At 48.0% G+C, this 21,999-nt stretch overlaps 1 protein-coding gene across 7 annotated transcripts in view; it reads left to right on the top strand.

The window, feature by feature from the left end:
• The window catches only part of RALY (RALY heterogeneous nuclear ribonucleoprotein), an 85,334-nt gene extending 65,794 nt beyond the window's left edge, over nt 1-19,540 (top strand). For 6 of the 7 annotated variants that reach the window (XM_057702389.1, XM_057702390.1, XM_057702391.1 and 3 more), the window contains 8 exons: nt 11,178-11,442; nt 12,599-12,671; nt 12,863-12,910; nt 14,939-15,105; nt 15,832-15,945; nt 16,156-16,352; nt 17,942-17,990; nt 19,189-19,540. In XM_057702389.1, the coding sequence (XP_057558372.1) occupies nt 11,187-11,442; nt 12,599-12,671; nt 12,863-12,910; nt 14,939-15,105; nt 15,832-15,945; nt 16,156-16,352; nt 17,942-17,986 (900 nt within the window). In that variant the 5' untranslated portion in view covers nt 11,178-11,186 and the 3' untranslated portion in view covers nt 17,987-17,990; nt 19,189-19,540. The remainder of the gene's footprint in view (nt 1-11,177; nt 11,443-12,598; nt 12,672-12,862; nt 12,911-14,938; nt 15,106-15,831; nt 15,946-16,155; nt 16,353-17,941; nt 17,991-19,188) is intronic. The other variant, XM_057702393.1, reaches the window with a different exon arrangement.
• The last annotated feature ends 2,459 nt before the right edge of the window (nt 19,541-21,999 follow it).

The raw sequence follows: 21,999 nt of genomic DNA, 5'->3' as shown, positions 1-21,999 counted from the left end.
GCAGGGAGTTTTATCCCCATTTCACAGATGGGGAGCCTTGCACCTCAGAGAAATGAAGTGCCTTCCCAAGTTCACATAGCTAGTGGAAGTGGGGTTCAGGACCTGGGACTCCAGAGGCAAGCAGGGATTCAAAGCTAATAATCCCTGTTAACTATTTTAACTTAGGGCAAGGCCTGTCTTGGGAAGGGTTAGGCCTCCCTCTCTGTGTTAGTCTAATAATATAAGATGGAAAATGGGGATGCGTTGCACTTTCATGGCACAACCTGCTGCAGCCTTGTTCAGTATAGAGTAGCCACAGAATGTGGAGGTTCCATCGGAGACGCAGAACAGTGAGCAAGCAGAGGTTTCTTGCAGTATCAGCCCTTGGAGCCCTGTTGCCCAGAAGGGGAGTCTAACCTGCCTTCTGGGTCCTCAAGGTATTTACAAAGAGGCCTTTCTGGGAACCTTCGCCTTGGGGCCTCTTCCTGCCCCCTTTTCACGTTGTGCTCTCTGGGCACTGCTTTACTCGTGATACTCATTTCTTTATTTGTTCAACACTTAATGAGTGGCCACTCCTGCAATTCCTTTTACGTTCAGGGCACATTTCCAGATACTAAAATTTATTGCATTCACAGTGATAGTATTCTTTCCTTGATCACAGTTCAGCTCTAGAACTCTAGAACTCACCACCTTTCATACTCAAAAAGTTCTGGTTCCAACAATAACAATAACAGTAGCATACTTTCTATTGTGCCAGATATTGTTCTAAACATGAATTAGATTGTTTCATCCTCCAGCAACCCTAGAGATTTGTATCACTAGCCCCATTTTATAGGTGAGATAACTGAAGCATAAAGAACTTAAGACATTTACTGAAGGTCATGTCACATAGCTAGGTCAGTGGCAGAATGAAGGTATTTTGGCTTCAGAGGTTACTCTCTTGATCATATTACATGGCCTCTCAACATGGCAGTAAACATTTAGGCTTTGGCTCCAGCTTGATGGCAGGCCTCTATTCACAGCAGCAGGTTGTACCTCTCTGTATACCGTGTCATGTGACCCATCAGCTCTGGGTTGTGCTGAAAAATAGTACTACCCCATTAGCTCAGTTAAAACAAAAAGAAGTTTTTACACTGATGAAAATTTAGCCATGCACCTGGAAGATTCAAGGTACATTATTATGCCTTGGCACACTGGTTAAGAGCTACTCATCTGCCCCAGCCAGTCACACTCTTGGGTGTATAGTGGCATTCAAGAATGAATCTGATATCCATCTTGCTGTCAAGAAACTCCCTAGAAGGAAAGAGAAAACTACTGTGTAAATAGCTGTGATACAAGACTGAAAATTAGAAATACCAAAAAGAAGAGTTACAACATGCTTCACCTTCCCGGCTGGTTTCCTCATGTCCTCTTATGTGGGTAGAGAGGGTCTAGGAGCCTCTTCAGGAATATACCTTCCTTTCAGATCGCCAGACTTCAGGAAGGTGTTAGTCCTCGTTAAGCTTAGATCATCTTGGCTTGCAGGGTATAGCATGACCTAGAGCAGATGACCAAGATAAATCACCTCCTACCATGTTTGGTGGCAAATCCTTGAACTCATCCTTGGCCTGCATCCTCTTCTCTCCTTCTTGAGAAGAAAGGAGAAAGACTAGGATAGTTTTTTACAAATTTATCTAACACCAGAGTCTACAAGAAATCTGGTTAAAGGGCTCAAAAGAAATGAAATAGACTCTATTTTTTTGTTTGCTTTGCTTTTTATAGAGGTTGACAGGGATAGGTGAGAGTGGTTTAGAGCTGTGCTACTCAAACTGTAGCCCATTGAACAGATGAATGCTAGTTCGCAAACTTGCTGGTTTGTGATGAGTACAGAAATGGAGACTAAGTCTTAGAGACTTACAGTAATTTTTATTGTATTTTACAAATGTATTTGTAATGGATGGAAAGCTTAAAAAGCAAAACAACAAAAATCTGGTTCTTCACCACAAGTAGTTTTGAGAAGTACTGGCTTACTTAGTGTAACAAAGTGAAAAAGAGCTTCAGTCTTCTTGTCTGTAAAATGAGATTAATAATACCTACCTCAAATTGTTTTGGGGATTACTTGCTGTTAAATAATATTTCGGGATACTTAATATGTGCTCACCACTGTGCATTGTTCATGTATTATTTAATTCTTACCACAACTCTGAAATAAGTTTTGTTATCATCCTCATTTTTCTGAGACTTGGATAGGTTGAGGGACTTTTCAGAAGTAATAAGTATATAGGTGGGATTTGAATGGGAGCGAACACTCTCGACTGTCATGCCAGGTTCTTTGTAAAAGAAGGGCTCCCTGTCACTCCACTTTCTCTACTTCACTAGCAGTCTGGAGACCTGCTCTCTCATTTTATCACTGACCCTAACTTATTTTGTGACCTTGGCCAAGTCACTTCTTTAAACCTTAATTATCTCATCTACTCTCAGTGGTAGGGACTATATTTTATTCATTTTGGGTTCCCCAGCATTTAGCTGGACAGGGCTTGGCATATAACAGGTATTGAGTACTGAGGCAGTTGATTACACTAGATGATCTCTAAGGGTTCTTTCAGTCTCTACTCTGAACATCATAGGCACTTTATCCTCTTCCCTCTTGAGCATCATGTTCCCCACCTACTCCACCGGCAGCATGACCTTATTTCCTCATCTGTCTGTCTTCAGCAGTCTTGATTCTGGGTACTTTGAGACAGCCCACACAATGCCCATGTTTTACTCGTTTTTGAAATGTGTCTAGGATAAACCCACCAGGGATAACACAAGTATGGGGTGGAAGGGGCTGACTCACAGAGTCAGAAACGTGCTCTTACTCCATTCTTAGCCAGTGAGGCCTGGGCCTAGGGCAGCTCTGCTGGCAGCGCTGCCAGGCCTGAGTAATGGCTGCAGCCTGGAGCAGGGTTTTCCATGAACTTCACTGGGGTCTCCAGTAATTGGAACATGGCACCTTCCGCCTCGTAATGGATGGCAGAACTAGAGGGGCATTTGTCACTGCCTGACTTCCCTGCGGGAAAGAGGCTCATAAGTCACAGCTGACAAACCCTTTGATGACTTTTAAACTTCATTTACAGAAAAGAATAGCTATAATCAACCAACAGCAAGCAGTGACTAATCTTGCCACATTATCACTGTGAGGAGCCGGCCCCTTAAGGTACGGGAAGGGGGAGGAGTCCATCCCTCAGGCTCACAGCAAGTGCTTATTGGCTCTTGGACTTGAGAGTATGCCCTTACCTTAGCACAGCTTCATGAATTTTTTCCCAAAGGAGCTGAAAGTGTTAGAAACTGATCTCCTGGCAGGTACAGTGCACGCCTAGCACAAAGCCCTTCTGGGCCAAGATTAAGAGCACTAGCTTTTGTCTCATACAGGCTGGTCCCAGCTCTGCCATTTCCTAGCTTGTGTAGGACTAAGTTCCAACCCTTGGTTTCCTCATCTGTGAAATGGACACAGTATATACCACCACCTACCTCATAGCAAAAGACATAGTACAGTTCCTGGCATGTAGTAAGTGCTCAGCAAGTATTGGTAATGTTAACTCTGGAAGGGCCTTTGTGGTCACGTGTTCCCAAACTCATGGTCATGTGGCACATCAGCAGCAAAGCCAGGACCAGTCTTCCTGCTGGGAGGTGGAGGGGATGACCTCTTTGGCAAAAATAAAGAAGTTGACAGTCATTTGTAGTTCCCCAGCTCTAACTCAGTACTGGGAATTGTAGGCCCAAGTTTGTATCTACCTACCCTTTTTTGCCTTTCCCTCCATAGCTATAAGGACTGCTTGTCACAGATGCTAAACTTCAGCCTAAGGCCATAGTCAGGGATAGGGTTAGAGTGCAAGATGCAGGGAGGATAGGGTATGTACTCAGACCACTGTGGGGAGAGATGGCTGAGGCCCCAGCTTTACCTTCTGTTTCTGCTTTGGGGGTCTCCCCTCAGGACCTAACAGATGCTGATAGAGTATAGGACTAGAGACCTCATGGTGTGGCAGAGAGGTGAGTCAGTGGCTCAGCAAGGCCTGGAACTCTTCTAGGTTTGGTTCTAGATACTAGGGCAAGGGAAAGAGCATGCATAGGCCCCTTACACCTGACTCCCTTATTGTCAGGTTAAGCGTTGGAGCATTAGGAGACAACCTGGGTAAAAAGCATTAGGGCTGGAATGTGGAGCATCTAGACTGCCAGGCTAGATTCATCTCTTTGCATAGGGCATTGGGCATTTGAGTTTCTTGTGTAAATATCTACTGGTCTCAGCCATTATACCAGGCACTTTACACATATTATCTCTAATCCTGGGAGGTTGGTATAGTTCCCATTTTGCAGTTGAGGAATCTGAGGCCCAGTGAGGATAAGGGACATGTCCAAGGTTGTATCTCATAAGTGGTAGGGCTGGGATTGGAACTCAGTCCTGTCTGACTGCAAAACCTGTGCTGTTTCTGCTATTTCATGTGCATTCTTTTGTTATTAGGAAACAGTCGAGAAACAGGTTCCTGTAGAGAAGGCTTTCTTTCTTTCTTTCTTTTTTTTTTAAGAGCTTTTATTGAGATACAGTTAACAGACAATAAACTGCATATATTTAGAGTGTACCATTTGGTATTTTTTTTCTTATTAGTAATGTATATATGGCAAACCCAGTCTCCCAATTCATCCCACCCCAACCCTCCCCGCTTTCCGCACTTGGTGTCCGTATGTTTGTTCTCTACATCTGTGTCTCTATTTCTGCCTTGCGAACTGGTTGATTTGTACCATTTTTCTATATTCCGCATGCATGTGTTAATATATGATAATTGTTTTTCTGACTCACTTCACTCTGTATGACAGTCTCTAGGTCCATCTATGTCTCTACAAATGTCCCGATTTTGTTCCTTTTTTATAAAGCTGAGTAATATTCCATTGTATATATGTACCACATCTTCTTTATCCATTCATCTGTTGATGGACATTTAGGTTGCTTCCATGTCCTGGCTATTGTAAACAGTGCTGCAGTGAACATTGGAGTGCATGTGTCTTTGTGAATTATGGTTTTCTCTGGGTATATGCCCAGTAGTGGGATTGCCGGGTCCTATGGTAACTCTATTTTTAGTTTTTCAAGGAACCTCCATACTGTTCCTCCATAGTGGCTGTATCAATTTACATTTCCACCAACAGTGCAGGAGCGTCCCCTTTTCTCCACACCCTCTCCAGCATTTACTGTTTGTAGTTTTTCTGGTGGTGCCCATTCTAACCGGTGTGAGGTGATACCTCATTGTAGTTTTGATTTGCATTTCTCTAATAATTAGTGATGTTGAGCAGCTTTTCATGTGCCTCTTGGCCATCCGTATGTCTTCTTTGGAGAAATGCCTATTTAGGTCTTCTGCCCATTTTTTGATTGGGTTGTTTGTTTTACTGATATTGAGCTGGATGAACTGTTTACATATTTTGGAAATTAATCCTTTGTTGATTTGTCTGCATATATTGAGAAGGCTTTCTTAAAAAGCAAGTAGAGGACAAGGCCCATGAGCACTGTTACCCAGCACCTCTGCAGTGCCAGCACAGAGGAGAATACTCAAGAAATGTTTGTTGCATGAGTGAAGGGGATAGGAGTTGGGTAATAATAGAAATAGGTATAATCCCCTGTTCATTTATCATATGTTACAGATGCAACAGAGAACTCTCACATCAATTAGCCTGTTTGATTTTTATATCAGATTTGAAAGGTAATCAGGAAAAAGATTATTTCTGTTTTCAGAATAGGTTGATAAGGCTCAGAGAAATTACATGACTTGTAGCAGGTCACATGACTAGGAGCACCATAGCCGAGCTTCCTGGACTCAAATGCCCAATGCAAAGAGATGAATCTAGCCTAGACCCATCTCCCACCCATCTCAGGAGCCCTCAGTGTTCAGCTTGATAGGAGCTAGAATTTCTCTTGGGAGTGGGAATGGTCAGGAACTGAAGAGCATTCCCTGGAAATTGGTCCTGTCTGGCCAGTAACGGTCGTCTGGGCAGTGATAACAAGCTGGGCCTGGTGGTTTAATGAGATTAATGGATGTTCTGTCATCCCTGGCTGCCTGGTAGCCAGGGACCTCTCGATCAAGGAGGCCCTGGGTACTCTTCAGTGTAATTGCTTGGCTTTCTCCAGAAATAGCCTACCCGTCACTGATAGCTGTTTTCCTTCAAAGTCACCCAGATGTCTCCAGGGATATCTAAGGGCAGAGGTCTTGCCACAGGCTAGTATGACCCCTCATCCCCATGCTCGGGAATAAGGCTGGAGATGTCCAGCAGAACTGGCCCAGACGAAGGCTGTAAATAGCGTTGGGGGTGGGGGGTGGGGTGGGGGGAAGGGGATGAGGACCAAAACAGCAGAGGTCCAGTGCTGAGGAGGATTTACAGATTTGGGGAAGTGGGTGTTCTGATGGTTGAGTGCTGAGGAGGTCAGGCTGGAGAATAGGTCCTGATAGGCAGCATTGGGAGGGCATGAGGTTTGGGAAGGCAGAGTCACAGGCTTAGGATAGTTGAGACAGTGGCATGTAGCATGTCAAACAGAAGCCTGGATTCAAGTCCCCTAGCTACTCACTTCACCAACTGCGGGACCTTTAAGTAAGTTAAGTATTTTTGCTGATTCTCAGCTTTTTCATCTATAAAATGAGACTAACAATGTCAGGATCAAGAATATAAACTGGCTTTCTTTACTAAAATCCTGTGCAAATGTGAAGCATTGTAGTAGAAAAGGGAAAGGGGCGAGGACCAAGGAGAGGATGTGACTGGCTCAGAGTGACACATTCTCACCACGGGAATCAGTACCCAAGGCACCTCATCTCTGTGCATAGGTTGGAGTCAAACAGACCTGGATTCCAGTTCTGCTTTTGCTCTATTAACCAGTTACTTTGTCTCTCTGAGCTTCCTTTGTCTCTCTGAGGAGGTCTCATAGGGCTGTTTTGAGAATTAAATAAGGTGTGGTATGTAAAGTCTCTTGACACATGGTTGGCAGTCAGTAATTAGAGGCTATTCTTATTGTGATGCCCCTCTGGGCGGCTCATTTACTCAAAGTTCAGGGATTCAGGTACCTTTTAGGGCTTTTCTGCCTTTACAAAGCCCTGTCACTTTACCACATGTTCAGGCTTGGCTCTTCCAAAACATAGATTCCACCTGAAAAACGATTTGTTTTTTGCCAAATTTCTTCTGTTCTTATTAGCCTGGAGGAGTGAGCCCTCCCTTTGAGCTATAAATTGCATTTCAAAGCCTGTGTTCCTGGTGGGTTTTAGTTAGCTTAAGGGCCTAGCTTTTATGCAGCAGTTGTTTTCAGCAGGTAAAGGTGAAGCTACTTATTTGGGAGCCAGTCCCCAGTTTTCTCAAACATAGCATATCTAGACTGCCTCCTCCAAGCTCCTCGCTGTCCTGCGGGCTTGTCTCTCAGCAGCCCAGAAGGAAACGTGGAATATAAGAACCCTAGACGTAGAGTCAGAGGACCCATGGGGTTCTTGGCCCTGCTACTTACTGGCTATGGCATCCTGGCCAAGTCCATTCCTTCCTTTTCCTCAGAGTGAGGGCATATAAGCTCCATGCTCACTAAGGTCCCCACGAATCTGACATTGCAGAAATCTCTGGGAACAAGTCGAGTTCTTGAACCCGTCTCCCACCCCCACCCCCACCCCCCCCACCTCCCGCCCAGCAATCCCTCTACCCAGCTCTCCTTAGCTCAGTGCTAAACACGGGGCCTCTAGGGGCTGCAAACACCTTGCTCTCAATTACCCAGCTAATCTGTGAGGCAGAGCTTGGCCCAGGGGGGAAAATAGCTTATCAAGTCAACCAGCTTCTGCTGATAGGGTGTCAGTATTTTCTAGGGCTCCCACACTGGGAAGCCTGGAAGAGCCAAGATAGAATTGTGTGGAGAAGATTGAATTGGGGATGATTGGTGTGCGGACCGGGGTGTTTGGGTCAGGAACTAGAAAAAGATGCCTGGGATCTCAGCCCCTAGTAGTCCCCCACTCCTCCATTCCCCTCCTTAAGGGCCACAGCTAGCCCTTCTTATCATCTTTTGGGATATCCTTACTGCTTCCTCCCTAACATTTATTGAGCATTTACTGTGCAGCTTTGTCAAGCTTGCCTCTAACATTTGCAGGGCAGAATAAGAGTACAGATGGAGACCCACATGCCATGTATGTAAATATTGGAAGGTTATAACTTATAAGTGAGACTAACAAATTGGTATGTTCATAACAACCTGGAAGACCATATCCGAATTTGGGATTCTGTACCTGAACCTAGCAGTTCCAGGAGAGCTAGTCTGAGCATGCTTTCTTTTCATTTTGCACCCCCAACTCCATTCCTCACTTTTAAGGAGCTTCATGGACATATGAGTGGATACTCAAGCTTTTCTGAACCCCCAGAGATACCTACCCCTTGAGATTATGCACAGCAGCAGCACGGCCTGACCTCTGAAGAGTGTGCAGGCCTTGAAAGCAGATTGGGGGCTATTTGGTTGGGGAATACAAGGGTTAGGTTCCCGGAGCATGCTTCAAGCAGGCATTTCTCCTTGGTTTTGCAGAGCAGCCACATACATACATTTCCTAAGTCTTTTCTCTACAGATCGGAAAAGTGACCCCAGTGTGACATGGCTTCTGACTGCCTCTCCTTGGATACAGAATGTGCTCCAGTCTGACCTTGACCTTCATCTAGAATGCACCCACAAATGGCAGCATTAGTAGAACAGAGACGTTCAACTAGTCAGAGTAATTTTTAGATTTTATAAAGAGCTTCACAGTTTGCAAAGTCCTTTTATATGCATCGTCCCAAACCCCAGGTGATGAGAGAAAAGACTGGGTAGAGCCAAACCCAAAGGATTCACCAGCCAAGGAGTGAATGCTGATCCCCCTATAGCACCAAGCACAGTGCTCAGCAGTGCTTCTTCTTCAGTAAGTAGTGTTAGTGACCTCCAACACTACTGAACAGGAAGAAGTCTGAGGGAACCCAGCAATGGTCATGTCCCTCAGAGCCAGCAGTCACCAATAGATCTCTGAACCATCATCCCCCCTTCTCTTTCTGTCTTGGTCCTCACACCTGACCTGGTTGTCTCCCACCAGCCAAAGCAGGTGGTATCTCCCTGGGCCAAAACTTCATGACTTTGAGCTATCTCCAGGAGATGGCTCTGGAGATAGCTCAAAGGAGAGTTATCTGATGCCCATGGAGGAACCCCTCAAATTTCTTGTATACCCGTGGACACACAAGGAATTAACATTTGAATGGCTTGTTATCCAAGTTGGAGAGGGATTGTCAGAGAACTGTGAGGAATGAGGAACCCACATACATTGAGCATTTCCTTCTGCATGTGGACAGTGTGTTAGTGTTTTCATGGGCAATCTCTTTTGTGTCCCTCACTGCTTAATAAATGTTGATGATTGGATGCTAAGGCAAACTGAGTAACAAGAGTCTGTCCTTCCAGGCCAGTTCCAAAGCTGCCACCAGCTGCTTCATCAGTAGCAGTGCCCTCTCAGCCCTCAACCTTTACCTGTGATGATGCACACTTGACCCCAGTATATCCTTGCTCTACTGCAAGCCCATCCTGGGAGCAGCTTCTTCCCCAGAATCTTTCTCGGATCCAGCCTATGGTTTCCTTGCAAACAGTGCCACTTGCTGGTCAGAAAGTGCCAGTTTCTAAGCTGGGAGGATTGAGGAGAAAAGGGTCTTTTACCCTAGCGGGACAAAAGATACAGATTTCCCAGTTTATACTCAGCTCTAATTCACTAAAAAGAAGCCCCCTCTGCCCCAAAATATTAGGAAAATAGGCAGGTGTTTATGGTTAGCCTGAGCTGATGAGAGTTTTTATGCATATTGCTTGGTGGTTCTTTAGCACCTTCTGCAACAGCTGTAGGGTCAGGTTTTAAAATAGGAATGTTCCAAAAGGGAGTTGCACCAACCCATGCCAGTGAGCAGAAGATGGCCAGGAAGTATAAATGCTAAGGCTTAAGTAGGCCTTTCCTACTGAAATTAAGCCTCTTTTCCCCTTTCCCTTTGGAGCCTGTGCCCAGATTATAACCTGTCCAGGAAGGGGAGTAGGAGAGATATGTTTTTTACCCCAAAGGGTAAAAAGTATAGAGAGCAAAGAACAGGTACAGTATCATCTCTAAGCAAAGAAGACAGAATTTGACAGTAAGTGTAAAATGGATAACTCTTAAAAAATAAACTTGTTAAAAACAATTCTCAGCTAACTATGCTGACTTGCTGTAGTACAGTTGACCCTTGAATAATGCAGTGGTTAATTCTTGTATAACTTACAGTCAACCCCCTCCATATCCCCAGTTCTTCTGCTTCCATGGATTCAACCAACCACGGAAACCATGCAGTATTGTAGTATTTACTATTGAACAATATTTGGATAAAAGTGGACCCATGCAGTTGAAACCCATGTTGTTCAAGGGTCAACTGTATTTAAATTGGATTTAGCTCTGGGAAGGAGAGTGATAAATTTGATAGAAATGGACTTTAGGGACCAGCGACCTGGGTTTGAATCCCTGTTCCTGGCAAGTTAATGAGTGTTCCATGGAGCCTTGGAATTATCCAATACTGCCTGCCACCCTTAGCCCACAGTGAGTGAGTGCTCAGTGAGGTTTAGCTCACTTTTTTTCAAAATGGCTGGTTCTGATGAAGACAGCCATGGTCCAGTGTCTGGATCAGACTGAGCAATTTTCATAATACGATATTGTTTTAGAGCAAACATTACTTGCAGTTACCATGTGACCTCTTTGCCGTGGTTCTGCATTAAAGGAACAGAAGAAAAGCTGTGGAAGATCTTCAACTTTAGATCCTCCAAGGGGTAACATTTGAGATGAGTGTTAAAGATGGACTAGGTTTGAAAGAATTGGAGCCAATGTGAAACTTACATAATGTTATAAACCAATGTGTAAGCAGACCAGGGTTCAAATCCCTGTCCTGTTATTCACTAGCATTGTGACCTCTGACTGTTCATTTCCTCCCTTATAATATGTCCTGGTTCTGCTTTATCATGTCAGTACCAAATGATAGAACATATGTAAAGCACCTGTATAAGGTCAGCAGCCAATGAAAGGAATAAAAATGGGGAGGCTGGATGCTATAGGGATGTGTGTGTGGGAAGGCACAAAGCAATACAGTTTAGCCAGGTTGTGGGCCATGGGCAGCCCTTGAGCCCAACCCGGGTTCCCAGCCTCACAGTGACTTTCTTTCTTCAGGTGGCCACCATGTCCTTGAAGATCCAGACAAGCAACGTAACCAACAAGAATGACCCCAAATCCATCAACTCTCGAGTTTTCATCGGAAACCTCAATACAGCTGTGGTGAAGAAGTCTGATGTGGAGACCATCTTCTCCAAGTATGGCCGTGTGGCCGGCTGTTCTGTGCACAAGGGCTATGCCTTTGTCCAGTATGCCAATGAGCGCCATGCCCGGGCAGCTGTGCTGGGAGAGAATGGGCGGATGCTGGCCGGGCAGACCCTGGGTAAGTGTCTTCCCATGGCCCTGCCCCTGGATTTCTCCTGGGCAGGTGCTAACCTGCATTCTTTAGCTCCCCTCTCATCTCCTTTTCGGTCTCCTCCAACCATCACGCACTACCCCTGCCTTAGATATTATTACTTAGTTATTAATTATATTTAAGTTATGAATGAAGTAGTTACAAAATCAATGCCTGTATGGGAAAATTTTGGAAGTTTCTGGAAGGCCCTTCTGTCCCTGCTTTCAAAGTGAAAGGGTTCCAGTTAACATGCAGATGCCCCAGAGAAAGGGAACAGAGTGGACTAGCACAGCCTCTTACATGGGGCTGCATTTGGCTTAGGTTAGAATCCTTTCTGAGAGCCAGGAGGAGGGGCTGGGAGCATAAAGTGAAGCGGGTGCTCTTGGTCTTGATGTTATATACATGTGATGTGGCCGTGCTGGAGGCCTACATTGGAGCGTGTATAGTGATTGTATATGTTCACATACTTCTGTGTCTTTGTGTATGTTTGAGAAGGATATGTTTATATGTATTCCTGAGTATGTGGTATGTGGATGTAACTGAACATGTGGAGAATATGTGGACACATACCTTACTCACTGTGTATTCATGTGAAGTTATGTATGTGTCAGAGTACACTTGAGTGTGTAAGCAGATAGCGTGTATTCATTTACCGAATATTTATTGAGATCCTAACATTTGCTGAACTCTGCTCTAGGCATAAGATGTTTGGTAGAAGGTTTGCGTGAATGTGCAGTGGCTTATTTGCATATGGGCAGTTATGTATAGGATGTTGGAGCCAGGTCTGAGTGTAGTTGAGAGTGTGTGATCTTATTTCCTGGATGTGTGAACATCTGTGTGAGGGTGTGTGTCTGGAGTATGTGTTTATGTGCGTGTACTTGATACATATAGTCTGATGTACATGGTGTGTGTGTGTGTGACTGTGAGCATGCATGTGTCTGAACGTATATGAATGTAAACAGCTATATGCATGTGATGTGTGGGTATGAGTCTAATTTGTGAAGAGCTCTGTTGTCCATGTTAGTGAGTGAAGTCCATGTGTATCTCATGTAAACATAAATTGCTGCGCGTGTGCGCGAGGGTGATTTGTATATGGGCGCTGATATCCCGTCAGCATCTGACTCTGTCTCCTCCCTCCATACAGACATCAACATGGCTGGAGAGCCAAAGCCCAACAGACCCAAGGGGCTAAAGAGAGCAGCATCTGCCATATACAGGTGGGGCGCTCTGTCTTGTCTGTCTGTCTCTCTTTGGGTGGGATTGGCCCTCTTTCCACAGAGGGAGTGAACACTGGTGGTGACGGTATGCCAAGCCTAGAATTTGGGGAGGTACTTGAAGATGAGGGCCTGTGGAGAGTGCGCCGAGTGGCCGTCTCTAAGCCCCGGCCCTCTCCCCTTTGTTTCCCCAGTGGCTACAGCTTTGACTATGATTACTACCGGGACGACTTCTACGACAGGTGAGCGGGGGAGGGGCGTGCCCAGGCATGAAACAGCCAAGCTGGAGGGGTCCTGAGAGATTACTGGTGCAGCCCACTCAGTCCTCCAAGTGGGAACTGAAGCCCAGAGTTGTGGGCAGGCATCTGCTCAAGGCTGCTCCACAAATTGGTGGCAGAGCTGGGACTAGGGTCCAGTTCTGTAGGTGCCCAGGCCAGAGCTCTCCCCAGCCCACACTGTCTCCCAACTCTCTGATCACCCCTCCTCCTCTCCCAGTCCTGGGACTGGACAGTCAGGGGACATATAAATGTAACAAGTTGGAATACAAAACAGGTACAGGGCCAGGTGCAGGGAATTTGAGCCCTCACACGTCTACAGTTCAGTTTCCTTACCTCCCGGAGGTGCCCAGCCAGCTGAGGGAACCTCAGAGCTCAGCCCAAGCCTCTTAGCCTTATATTTATAGCCAGGAGGCCAGCAGTCCTTGGGAGGTCTGAATTAGTCCCTGGTAGGCTGTGGCCCACCCCCAAGCCTGCCCAGACCCCAGCTTCCATGGCACCAGCCACATTCTTGTGGAAATCATGGTGGGGGCTGGCCCAAACTTCTCCTCCTTCCTGCTTCTCTCTCTCCCTCCCTCTCAGCCTACCCCAGGCTGTCCAGGAAGAACAGAACCTCTCTGAGCCTCAGTTTTGTCACCTGTGAGTGGTTTCAGGAGACAGTGCAGTGTAGTGGAAAGTGCCCTAGCCTGGGAGTCAGAAAACCTGGGTGCTAATCTCAGCTCTGCCACTGAATGGATTACATGACTTTGGGCACATCCCCTCCCAGTCTGAAATGGGCTTGCACCAAGTGATCCCTCAGGGCTCTTCCAGCTCTGAGATTCTGTGGTTCAGTGATTCTGACCAAGGCCAGAGCCGCCCCCTCCCCTTAGGGGCAGAAATGCAGGGTCCGGGACTGGATCCATTCCCAGAGACTCTCCATCTCCAGCCATCACCACCCCAGGGCAGGGGCTCCCTAAACAAAGGAGTACCAAGGCATGGGGCATTGAATTGCCTAGTGATGGCAGGTTTCCTGGCTGTCATCAGGAAAGTGATCGTGTAGTATACCTCTGAAGCTGCTGTTCATGCAGAAAGATGGTAGCAGCAGCAGTGGTGGGAGAAACTCCTACCAAGCCTACTGAGTTTCTGCCTAATCAGGAAGAGAAGCCCTCCTGGAAAGGGCTGGGTGATGGCGTCGGGGGGCAGCATACTGTCTGGGATAAAGGGTCTGAGAGAGCTGCCCAACCTTGATATTCCACTGGGCCTCCTGCCCCTCCATCTCCAAAGTGGAGTGAGAAGGGTGGGGTGATTGGGAGCCCAGAATGAGGAAAGGGGCTTGGACTCCAGCCTCATGCCTCTGAGGTCATAGGCCCCTGAATTGAGGGTCTCGGTACCCTGGCCTTTCACCTGTCAGCTATCATACCTTCAAACATGTGTGTTTTTAACCAAGTTCTCTCATGCTTTACCCTCACAGCAGCCTTGGGGGATGTGGGGGGCACAGAATTTGGGGTAGCCATCCTCACTAGGCAGATGGGAAAACTGAGGCTCAGGCAAGCTTAAGGATTGACTGCCATTCCCACACCTTTGTTTCCAGCTGGGGGATTTGTACTGCTTTAGGGAGATTTGCAAACTCTGACCAGAGCTTGGGGTGCAGTTGACTGAACCAGGTCAGGTAATAGAGCGAGCCTGGGTGCCAAGGTGATCTAGGGAAGTCTCCTTTCTGGGGCTGTTCTCAGTTTGTTCCTGTGCTGAATGGGGCTATAACCATTATCACCTGTCACCTCCCCACGCCCTTACCCAGCCTGGATGGTAGGAAAGGTGGATGTAGTAAGGATTCCAGCAGCTATTGAGGTCCAGAAAGTCCTGCCTCTTCACCCTCAGGACTTCCTGGGAGCAGGCAGAGGTGTGTAGTGCAGGCTGCCCAGCCCTTCACCAGCCCTACCTGTGTTGGTCTAGGGTCACAGTGCCCCCTGGTGGCCACAGGCCATGCTGCAGCCTCTGGCCCATTTGCTCTCACAGGCTCTTCGACTATCGGGGCCGCCTGTCACCAGTGCCAGTGCCCAGGGCAGTCCCTGTGAAGCGACCCCGGGTCACAGTCCCCTTGGTCCGACGTGTCAAAACCACCATACCTGTCAAGCTCTTTGCCCGCTCCACAGCTATCACCGCCGGCTCAGCCAAGATCAAGTGTGAGTGACTATATCTTCTTTCTAGATAATTTTTGTTTTTGTCGTTAGCAAAATAATAGAATCACATTTTTTTACATTGGAAAATAGATAAAGGAACAAATCTCCCACAGTTCTTCAGCTCTAATACAACCAAGTGAGTATTTTTGTGCATTTCTAAGAGGAAAAGACTGACATTTGTGGAGGAGGGTCTTGGGTTAGGCACAGAGTTCAGTGCTGTGACATGGAGCCCAGTGAGGAAATGGTGTCATCTTTCCTTTAGTAAGGACAAGGATAGGTCCACACAGGCTCGCTACTCCACATTCATTCTGATGTGCACATGTGGTCAGGCACTCAGGAAATCTGATCATAAAACACTCACATTTACACACCTTGAAAGACAGATACCACCCCATAACATAAGCAAAGACACATGGTTGCTCAGGTGCACACAGAGGTACACACCACATACCTCCTTTCTTATCCATCCCCAATCTCTTTCAGAGTTGGGGGAGGGGTTGGGATCCAGGTTCAGAAGAGTGGGCTGATCACTGTAGGAATGGCCTCCAGAAAGTCTCAGCGGGAAGCCACAGAAAACGCTGGCCTTTTCCCTGGCAGGTAAAAGACCATGGACAAGGATTGTTTCTGCCACTGGCCTGTCTTCCTAGTTGACAGAATGGGGCTAGGGTCTTGTGTTAGTCTCAAGCTCGCAGCCCCCAGGTGACATCCCTGTACTCCCTCCACTCTCAGTAAAGAGCAGTGAGCTGCAGACCATCAAGACAGAGCTGACCCAGATCAAGTCCAACATCGACGCCTTGCTGGGCCGCTTGGAGCAGATTGCTGAGGAGCAGAAGGCCAATCCAGGTCAGCCTCCAAGTGTCCTCGCCCAGATCAGTGACCAGGGGCACAGGGCAGAGTGTGGGGAGGACAGTGCACGGGGCAGAGAGAGGGGCTGTGGCCTCCAGTCCCACCTGGACCCACTGTGCTAAGGCCTAGCTTCCACTAAGGTGCTACCCTGGGCAGCTGCGCCAGGTTGAGTTTTATTCCCCTCTTCCCCACCCCTTCCCCCTGAAGACGGCAAAAAGAAGGGCGAGAGTGGCAGCGGCGGCGGCAGTGGCGGTGGCAGCAGTGGTGGCGGCAGTGGTGGCAGCAGCCGGCCGCCGGTCCCCCAAGAGGACACAGCTTCTGAGGCAGGCACGCCCCAGGGAGAAGCACAGGCTCGAGACGACGGTGATGAGGAGGGGCTGCTAACACACAGCGAGGAAGAGCTGGTGAGGGGATACCGGGGGGTGGTGGGGACTGGACCTTGCACCCCTGGTTTCAGGAGGGCTGCAGGGAGAGGCAGAACCTCTGAGCTGGTTGGGTGCCCTACGAGCTCCCTCCTTCTTCCTTCTCAGGGGTTCTAGTCCTATGACGAAGTGGGGGGGAACAAACGGAGTACGTAGCTATTTCAGCTGCCAGTCAGAAATCCCGCTGAGGACTGGGGCAGACCTCTCTCTAGCCCAAGGCCCGCTCTAGACTCCATCTTCCACATGAGTTGGAGAAGGGAAGAGTCACGGGCTCAAGGAAACACACACAGTCTGCGGAGTTCTAGGGAGCAGGAGAGGGATTGCCTGGGGAGGCCACAGGCAGTGTGGGTATCTGCTCCACCTGAGGATTTTCTAAAAGCCGTTATTTCCTGAGCATGAAAACAGTCTATCTCAAGAGGGAGTGAGCTCCTGTTTGTTATTGTAATTCTTGAGTTTGAGGCAGGTGTTCATGTTACGTGGGAAGGTCGACCAGAATCTGAGTCTGTAAGATCTCTGTTGCATGCCTCGTACTCATTTACCTGACACTTACTGGGCACCAGGCCCTGTAGTTCACACTTTTTAACATCATTTAACCTTAACAGCAGCCCTGAACTGTGCAAAGTATTACTCTTGTCACATTTTCCTCATGAAGAAACTGAGACTCAGAGCAGTCAAGTAGCTTGCCCAGGGCCTTGTAGCTACTAAGGGTTGAGCCAGGATTAAAGCCTGGACTTCAGCAGGTCTGTGAACTTTCTCCACCTTGCTGGGTTCCGGTTGAGGACAGATGGACTTATGGCCATAACAGTTGAAAGGTCTTCCTCATGCCCAGCTTGTCTCTTCTTCTTTTTTAAAACAGCAACTTAGAATCATATTTTTTTAATTGATTGATTGGTAGCTGTGTTGGGTGTTTCTGGCCGCACACTGGCTTTCTGTAGTTGTGGCGAGCAGGGTCGACTCTTCGTTGTGGTGTGCAGGGTTTTCAGTGCGATGGCTTCTATTGTTGTGGAGCACAGGCTCTAGGTGCATGGGCTTCAGTAGTCGCGGCACACGGGCTCATTAGTTGTGGCTCATGGGCTCTAGAACGTAGACTCAGTAGTTGTGGTGCACAGAGGCATGTGGGATCTTCTCCGACCAGGGATCGAACTCTTGTCCCCTGCATTGGCAGGTGGATTCTTAACTACTGCACCACCAGGGAAGTCCCCAGCTTGTCTCTTCCTAGCCTGATACTCCATCTTACTCTTTCAGGCATAGTAGTCTCCATAAAGGCCCTAATGAAGGCTCAGATGCTCCTAAGATGGGGAGCCCACCAATCTATTAGGCCTTCAGTCTGCTCCAGTCTGAGAAGGTTTTTCTATGCAGAATATGCTCCCACCACACCTAGAACTTCCTTGACTGGTCCTTTCTCCTGAGGGGCCCTCAGACTACCCTGTAGTTAGACTGGTCCCATAGTTATTCCCTTTGGCCCTCCCTCCCCCTTTCTGGGTGTGGTCTCCACATGTGCTCTGGGCCCCAGGGCAGGACAGAGCTTGCAGTAAGTGATGTGTGGTCCTTTGTTGTCTCCTCCCTATCAGGAGCACAGCCAGGACACAGACACGGAGGATGGGGCCTTGCAGTAAGCAGGTATGGGGGTCCTGGTGGGGAGGGGTGGAGGGCCTGCCATGAAGTAGGCCTGGCAGGGTGGTGCTGTGCCCAGCCATGAAGGCTCTGTCGTCCCCAGCCATCCTGCCACGCATATCTGTGGTGGGGACTTGGTGGGTTGTAGAGCAGGATCCGTGGATGGGCCAGCCATGTCTGCCCCACAGGAGTCCCCTCAGTATACTCTGAGCCACGTTGCCTGTCTCCACTTCTAAGAAGCTCCGAGTCTAGTGGAGGAAGATAAACCATTACCACCCAGTGTGAGCAGGATGATAGGGACTGGAGAGCCAGGGGGTCAGAGAGAGGTGTATGGAAGAGGTGATGTGTAGCTGAGACTGTTGAGGATTGAGGGAGAAGCATTTGAGGGAACACCTTTAGCAGAGGCACAAAACACTGGCAGTCCTCGGTGTGTGGGAAATGGCCATGAGCCTCCCGTGGCTGCATCCCCGCTCTGCACAGTAGGGAGAGGGAGCTGCTCGTCATCAGAGGGTGATGGTTATGCCAGTTTTAGGGGCTGGGATTTGATCCTGTCGGGAGGAAATGCCCTGTGTGCCCCAGCCCTACAAGGTTGTGATTGTGTCAGTGTAACAGATGCAGAAACTGAGGCACTGAAGAGGGCACGGAGATACCACATATCTCACAGGACCCCAGGGTGGTAATTGGTGGAGCCTAGATTCGAACCCAGTGGTGTGTGGCCTCAGAGCTCACTCTCTGGTTGGTATTTGCCACCCTGCTCTGCCCCACCCTAGAGGGAAGGCAGGCCGCACCAGCTCTGCCCATACTCTGCCCCATTCCTTTGGAGCAAGACAGGCTTGGGTGGAGGAGGAAGGCCTCAAACAGCGGAGGTGTCTTTACGCATGACATTCATGCTATGAGATGTTCCACCGTACATCTAAGTTTAGGCAGTCTTCGTGGTTTGTTTTCCCTGGGAGGCTAAGTTTTGCCTTGTAAAGCCAGTTTGCAGCAGAAGTACCGGGAACTCAGGTGAGGAAACTGTGGCTTAGGAAAGGGAGAGATTGACCCAAGGTTTCATGGCCAGAAAGTTATGAGGCCAGAGTGCAAGCATATCTCTGCCTGCAAACAGCAAACACCATTCCACTCTTTCTTCTTCCCAACCCCTGTTATCAAGAGCACAAAGGGGCTATCCCTCTCAGCCTTAGTTTCTCTCGTCTCTCTTTCTCAGTCTGACAGGAGCAGTGACCACCGGCAGAAGGGCATACACTGTACCAGGCCTCAAGCTGGGCACTCACCCTTGGATACCACCCCCAGCGGGTCCCAGAGGAGAGCTGGCAGCAGGCACCACCTCCCTCACGCGTCCCAGCCAGTGCCACATTCTCTGCAGGTGGAGTTATCAGCATCCCCTCCTCACATACCCTCCTTGTTGGCACTGCCCAGGCCAGAGGGCAGAGCACAGAGTTTCCCTACACTCTGCCTCCCCTCCCCAGGACACTCCCAGGCTTGGGATTTTTCTATAGGTTTGGAGGGGGGTGGGCCCACAGGGAGGGGACCCTGACAATAAAGACATTGGATCCCAATTTGCTCTGAGATGGGATGGTTTGTGTTTTTTCATGAAGGTATCCCGGCCTTCCTATCCAACCAGAAAGCAGGTCTGCTACACCCCCTTCTGTTCCCTCCTTCCCTCCTCCCTGCTGGAGAGTATTGTCTAGGGTACCTAATCCTGATCTGTCTGCGCCTAGATTCCATTCCTAAAATGAGGATTAAAATGGCCAGTAGGGTTGTTGGGGAGGGTTGACGTGCCAAGAGATTTTGATCCACTTGGTTAGGTGGTGGTAGGTCCAGGCCTCAGTTTCTCACTAAGTCTGGTCTTTCCCAACTCTAAAATGGTTCCAGAACTCGCCACTTCCTCCCCTTCTGTGTCCTGGTTTAGGACACTTTTTTTCACAGGGACCTTGGGCAGCAAGGAGAGAGAGGCTAGAGGCTGAGGCCTTCAGTCAGAGATCCAGACCTGGGGTGAAAAGTAGCCCCTTGGAACTGGTCAAAAGACTTCAGACTGGAGAGTTGAAGAGGATGTCCAAAGGAAGGGGCTAGGTCCACAGGGAGCATCTCATCCCCCTGAAGAGCCATTGGTGGAACATACCACTACAGTCCCTGAACCTACAATCTGTTCTTGCACCCAGAATGTCAGAGCCCAGCTCTAGCTGACCCACTTGCACACCTGGGCAGGACTTCACGTTCCCCTCTGTCTGTATAAGGTGGGGAACTGCTGCCCTGGACTGGAACTTGGGCAAAGTCCAAAGAATGGGTTTTGGTGCCTGGTAAACGTCACACTGAGGGCTGGCACTGTTTCTGTGTCCCCAGAGCTTAGTGCTGTGCACCCACTGTACTGTAATAACACTTGCAGACTCTACAAGGACTACTCAGTATGCTTGACTGAGGCTGGGGGGACAGGTACAACAGCAGGGACCATGGGCTTCCTTAGTATGCTACGCATAGAGGTCATGAGAAGAGCAGGGAGGACTCTTTCCAGGGTTGGAAGCATCAGCCATACCCAGAGGCCTGGCGCCAGGAAATATCCTGGACAGAGTGAAAATGGGATTCCCCAGTCTGGCAGATTGGCTGGAAGCTGATTGGTCCCAGAAAGCCACCCACCTTGTCAAGTGTTTAGGCAGTGGGGACAAGTGGGCCACATGTTCCTAGCATCTAGCAGGCAAGACAGGGTAAGCCCTGATACGCAGGTGCTCTTCAAGCTCCTTACTTGTGTCATGCTTTTAAGGTTCCATTGGCCAAAGCAAGTTGTATGGCTAAGCCCAAGTTCCTCTTTATGGCCATAATTTGTTTTTAACCTATCTCAGGTCTCTTCATTTGCCAATTCAAAACATTTAGTAGCAGCTACTGGAATGCTTTTTGAGGATTTGAAGCAGTTTTTAGACTATTAGGAAATAGTAACATGATAGTTTGGTCATGTTTTTTATGGGCAAGGAATTGAAATATGGGTATGTGAGTATCAAGTATTAGCCAACCCTAGCCAGGTCATATCTTGTCCCATAATACATATACTATGTAGTGGGCCATCTGATGAGACCACAAAAAGAGCAGGGCAAAAGATTCTTCTGAGCCAGGTGTCTTGATTTTGAATCCCAGTTGGGCCATTGACTGGCTTTGGGCAAATCAAAATCCCTCTACCTGTGGCCACTTCCTGAATATCTCTTGTATAAAAGGCACATTTTACATTTAGTTAATCTCCACAACCACCCTTTAGATGGTTGTAGTGTGCACTTTTGGTTACAGGGTATAGAAACTGAACTTAAACCTGCTTAAGTAGGGGGAAGTTTACTGTTTCACAAATTAAAAAGCCTAGGGGTTAGATTTTCAGACCCAGTGGGACCCAGGGGTTTAAGAGCTGCCATCAGGAATCTTTTTCTCCATCCCTCAGCTCTGCTTCTTGTGTTGGAGGTGTTCTTAGGCAGGTTCTAAGTGGTGGCAGAGCATGGCCACAGGGCCTGTGAAGGGTAGAGGGAGAGAGGAGAAAATCCCCAAATGGAAAATATGAGTTCTATAGCTAGAAGAAAGGATGTTTGGGCTGACCAAAACAGATCCTCATTGTGTGATTATGACCATTTTATAGATTTTGTAGATGTGGATGTTCTAGAACATGGCCCCATCGACAGGTGGTCTATATATCCTCTCTCCTTTATCTGGACTCTGTGACTGTTTTATCAGTAGAATACAGTGATGGTGATGCTATTATGCCAGTCTCCCAGTCCTGTTCTTTTAAGAACTAGCAGTTTCTACTTGTGTGTTGGGAGCCAGCCACCATGCTGTGAAGAAGCGACGCGTACATGTTCCAGCTGACAGCAAGTATTAACAGACAGTCAGACATCTGAGTGAGGGAGCCTTCAAGATGACTACAGCCTTGCCGCTATCTGGAGAACCGAGTAAGGAGTGTCTAGCTGACCCTAGCCAAAGCCCAGCACCATGAGTGATAATAATCAAATGATTGTTGTTGCTTTAAGCCACTGAATTTTGGAGTGAT

The sequence above is a fragment of the Hippopotamus amphibius genome, chromosome 12, assembly GCF_030028045.1.
Source record: "Hippopotamus amphibius kiboko isolate mHipAmp2 chromosome 12, mHipAmp2.hap2, whole genome shotgun sequence".
Classification (NCBI taxonomy): Eukaryota; Metazoa; Chordata; class Mammalia; order Artiodactyla; family Hippopotamidae; genus Hippopotamus; species Hippopotamus amphibius.
This window is presented reverse-complemented; position numbering and strand designations above follow the sequence as displayed.